This window comes from Rhododendron vialii, chromosome 2a (genome assembly GCF_030253575.1).
Source record: "Rhododendron vialii isolate Sample 1 chromosome 2a, ASM3025357v1".
Taxonomy (NCBI): domain Eukaryota; kingdom Viridiplantae; phylum Streptophyta; class Magnoliopsida; order Ericales; family Ericaceae; genus Rhododendron; species Rhododendron vialii.
Window position 1 is genome coordinate 43,321,047 of NC_080558.1, and position 5,129 is coordinate 43,326,175.

Consider the following 5,129-nt stretch of genomic DNA (forward strand, 5'->3'; position numbering starts at 1 on the left):
GAGAGCCAGAATCACATACAACCCCATAAAGAAAAGCAGACGAGTCAAAAGGAATTAAGGGCCTGTTTGGGTACCTGCGCGCATGTGTTGATTTTAAGTAGAAAAAAACCAGAAACGCAAAGCAAACGATGATTTGCTATGTTTCGGGAGCACAGCAAAATACGTTGCCGTGTGCGTAGAAAGATAACAAGAAACATAAATGGAAAATACGTTGGAATACTAGTAACTAAATTGTGTGTGTAGATCGAAGATAACGAGAAACATAAATGAAAATGTACAACCCGAAGATTGCACGTAGCTCCCAAAGAGCACACGCGCCCTAAACACTCAACAATATACTTTCTATATGTTTTCTGAAGTTAACTGAGATGTTACAAACTGAATCAAACACTTCTAGAATTTATAGGGCTCTCCTATCACGTACCTAGTCAGGTACGCAAACTTAGATAATTAATAGATTTAGGTAAATGACCATTAGAGCAAGTATATGAATCATATATTTTTTACTCTTGAACTAACAATTGACTCTTGATCCTTAAACTCCACACACACACACCAAGATACAAGTATGATACAACATTTATATTTTATATGCCTTGAACATACATCGATTACACAGACTCTTCATGTATCAGAATCACGCACATGAATCTCTATCGACAATGTATTTACCAAGTCTAAATTAATTCCAACATTTTACTTGCTTAAACTAAGCAATGAGAAAATTAGGAAGTTTGGTCTTTGGTGCGAGGATCCATTGGTTTTCTCTTTCCTTATAGCCACAAAATAAGTAACGGTTACTAAATGGACCGAGTAGCTCTTACTTTAAAGACCTCTCAAACAACTCTCTCCCTCTTCTCAACAAGCTCTAATAACATGAGTTCCCCAACCATTGTGTCGTGGAGAATGTGGTGCTTCAAGAACAAGTAATTATTATGTAGTGTGTTCAAAACAAATGTTTAGTAGCAGCAGGATTCTTTGTCAATACCGACCATTTTTTTAGAATAAAAATAAGTAACTACGCAACATTGCAACAATTGAGCTTATTTTCTCATGGCTTATTAAATAAAGCAAATATACAACCCGAACCAAACAAGCCCGAACCAAACAAGCCCTAACAATGTTGTGTTCTTCCCCCCCCCCCCCCCCCCAAACAAGCCCTAACAATGTTGTGTTCCCCCGCCCCCCCTAACAGCCCTATGGTAACCAGAAAATCGTATTCTTTACCTTTTTACCACCATTAAAAATCAGCGGCGCTACATCTATCGCTCAACATCTTACCATCCGTCTCGTCAATTTGGACCGTCTAAAATGCTTTTGGACTGTAAGATTGAGAGGGTGGGAGGAGCGATGAATGTTGAACGGTAGACGTAGACTTTTGGGCCAAAAAATTACCATCTCTCAATGATCATCATCATCACCATCTCCACCGTCCGATCTCTCAACCCCAACCTTACTCTGACTCAGCTGATTACAACATCCCCCACTACCCCCCTTCACTTTCCTCAACGATGCCGTATCCACCCTATCCACCACCGTCGCCGCCGACATCTCCATCTGACAAACCCTAACCGCCCCGAACAACCTCTCCGGCAACTCCTCCTCCGCCTGCGCCTCCACCACGAACCCCATGTCCACCGTCACCGCCGTCACGTACCCCAGCGCCAGTTTCAACACTGCGTTCGCGATCGCCGAGCTTCCAATATCCACGTCGATCTCCAAGTAATTCTCCCCACGGTGGTACCGGCAAGTCAGCGCCTTACCCAGCAAACACGCCGCGTAATTCCCCACGGCCGCCTTCACGATCCACGGACCCTTCACGATCCGGTTCACTATCTTGAACCGGCTGTTACGGAAATGATCGTCTCCGTCGATAAACCGGTGCAACAGCGAGCCGGATTGGATCGGCTCGTCGGTCGAGAAGTAAAAGACCGCGGAGTGGTGGTCGCGGCCGGGGACTTGGAGGTTCACCGCGAGCAAAAAGGTTTTGAGGGAGTGGCCATGGGACTGGGATTTTCTGAGCGCGTGCATGACGCGGTTGTCGGGGCGCGAGAGGACGTGGTCGAGTTTGGACGGGGATTTGAGCCAGTCGAAGCCGGCGGGGCTGAGGAGCCACGGGCCGGAGGGCGTCTTGGTCTTCTTGTTGGAGGAGAGGTAGGTTCTGGAGCGGAGGAGGAAGAGGTCGCCGGGCGGGGAGGCCCAGCCGTTGGTTCCGGTGTCGAGGTCGACGAGCTTGAGGGAGCCGCCGTTGATCGCTTCGTCTCTCCAGCTGCATGAATCCACGACGGCGGCGGCGTGGGCGTAGTCGTCCCCGTCGGATTCGCCGTGGTCGGCCACGTGGCCGCCCCGGTGCTTTTGTTTCTGCTTTGGCTTCGTCGGGCACATCTCTCTCTCTCTCTCTCGTGCTTTCTCTCTCTCTCTCTATAACGTTGGAAGTTGAAACTATCTCACACTACAGCTCTGAGGATACAGTATACGAGGATTAAATGAGACTGTACCCTCGTTTTTCCAGAAAACTACGAGATGAGTCATTTTCTCTCTTTTGTCATCAAATTTTACAGTATTTGTAATTTTTTAATTTTTAAAGACTATTGGGGGTGACACGGTTGGGATACGTGGGTGTGAGAGATTGGTTGTTGAGAATAGACCATTCCACTATTGGTACGGACCTAGTGGATACATACACGTTCTCGTTCTATGTAGCCTTGTGTGGCCCACTCCCGAAACCTTTAAAATGGTCTGATTCGTTAATAAATTTTAAAATATTATTCAATTGATTTTATTAAAATCTGTTTAATTAAATATATGTATAAGTATTTGATTCAAACTTTTAACTTGAGAATACGGTATTCTTTTACGATGTTCTCAAATTATGCTTATGTATGGTTAATAGTTATGACTTCATGTGGTTATGTTACGCTATTTTGAAAGGACACCGTAATAATAGCATAACATTTTTTTAGGTGAACACCACAATAATAAAAATATGGATGATGCTATGGTGTCCCCGGTCATTTTGGAGACACCGTAATTTTTGGCATAACTTTACCATTATGAGCATAACTAAAACTCATTACAAACATAACAGAACTCAAACAATACATAACCAAGGAATATCCAAAAAATCAATCAAGGCATAACCAAACCTAACCAAGGCATAACAATCAAGTTATGTCTTGTTATGATTCTGTTATGCTTATAATGGTTTTGGTTATACTCATAATAGATTTTGGTTATGCTTATAGTGGTTTTGTTATGCCAAAAGTTACGGTGTCCCCAAAATGACTGGGGACACCGAAGTCATTCCCTAAAAATATTATACCATTTTTTGAAAAGTGTTATGCTTTCTGAAGGGAATGACTTTGGTGTCTCCGGTCATTTTGGGGACACCATAACTTTTGACATAATAAAACCATTATGAGTATAACCAAAAATCATTACAAGTATAACAGAATCATAGCAAGACATAACTTGCTTGTTATGCCTTGGTTGGGTTTGGTTGTGCATTGGTTGGTCTTTTGGATATTTCTTGGTTACGTCTTATTTGGATTTTGTTATACTTATAATGGGTTTTAGTTATGCTTATAATGATGAAGTTATGCTAAAAATTACGGTGTTCCCAAAATGACCGGAGACGCCATAGCATCATCCCTTTCTGAATGTTTTAATATTATATTATACTTTCGAATGGTTATGTCATAGGGATGATACAGTATCCCTCAGACAAGACGGGGATACCCTCGCATTATTCTTCATTCAAAAGTTAGAATATATATGTGTAAATATTTGATGAAAACTTCCAAATTTTCATTCAGAAGTTGGGATCTAAAATTTATCACCAAATCTGATCATAGTATGGAACCCCAAAGTGGGCCCCACATAGCGTACGTACACCGTCTGCACCCACTAAGTCTGTACCCTTAATATTAGGCATTGAGAAACGAAGCGGAAAAAGAAAAATAGATTGGTTACAGAGAGGATTACTCACCTAGACAATTTAAGCTCCATTCTTGTAATTTTTTTCTTTTTCGTTAATGAAATAAAAAATTTCGAAAACAAGTAGGGTGATAGCCAGGTCAGTAGACACCACAAACCTCCCATGAACAAGATCAATAATCAAATCTCACTAACAATTAACACTTCTTACATGCCAAAAAAAAGTATTCGAAAATCAAATCTAGGATGAAAGTTAGCAATGATGTAAACCTTAGATCAGCCCCATGGTGTATGGGAGTGTATCATGTATGGGGCGTGGTGCATGGCGGTGTATTGGGTGTTTGGCAAACACTAGGAATCAATTTATTTTAAAAATTCTGGAGTGTGTATTGTTAAATATAAATTTTTTTGAATTACAATTAAAATTTGTAAAAATGTTTGGATAATATGTGCTAATAAATTTTATAGAAAATATATAATTTAAAATTTTGACTAACATTCAAAAAGTTAATTAATCTAGTGGTGGTTTTTGCATTCTACATTCCTTGATTATTTTCTCATAATGCAGCTTCGTCAGAATTCTGGACTCAACACTATGAATTGGAAATTAGTAGAATTGATTAAGCACTTATTGATATGTGATTGACGTAATTTTTCACATGTTAAGTTAACATATACTTTACAAAATAAATGTTTTCAATCATCTATGGATCTATGTGGCAGACTCAAATTGAGAGCCCACACATCAGGTCAGTACATTTTTCGTACCCTCTCCGTCAGCACCCTTATTTTTATTTTGCTAAATAAAAATGGGTGGAGGAGGGGGCGACCGGGCATGTATCAATTAATTCTACTTGAACGTTTTTCGTTGGAAGATAAATTGCATTTTAGAGAATGGGAAAAAGAATGGCAGTGTTTGTAAATTTACGGGCTGGCAACGGGAAAGATATATTGGAAAGAAGGACAAGGAGTGAAAGGGAAACAAACTATGCTGTGACGTACTCACGACTTTATACGGTGTGTTAACTTCATCGATGGCGACGTTCAAAGACGGTGACTTCAATGAGACAGCCTATGGTACACCATTCGATGTACACCGAATTGCCCGAGACCCATTTCACGAGATCACACGAATGATCAAAGAGCCGTTTAGTTTGTTTGAAGTATTATTCTTAAGGGTCGTGATTCAGCTC

The 5,129-nt window shown here is 40.8% G+C and overlaps 1 protein-coding gene across 1 annotated transcript; it reads right to left on the reverse strand.

Moving 5' to 3' along the window:
• Nucleotides 1-1,032: 1,032 nt before the first annotated feature.
• LOC131315657 (protein ENHANCED DISEASE RESISTANCE 2-like) lies at nt 1,033-2,531 on the reverse strand. Its single transcript, XM_058344838.1, has one exon. It carries the CDS (start codon nt 2,383-2,385, stop codon nt 1,402-1,404), a length of 984 nt encoding a protein of 327 aa, XP_058200821.1. The 5' UTR covers nt 2,386-2,531; the 3' UTR covers nt 1,033-1,401.
• Between the last annotated feature and the right edge of the window lie 2,598 nt (nt 2,532-5,129).

Bases quoted from the DNA above. Each gene is read 5' to 3' on its own strand.
- LOC131315657 (XM_058344838.1), bottom strand. From the start codon at position 2,385: ATGTGCCCGACGAAGCCAAAGCAGAAACAAAAGCACCGGGGCGGCCAC.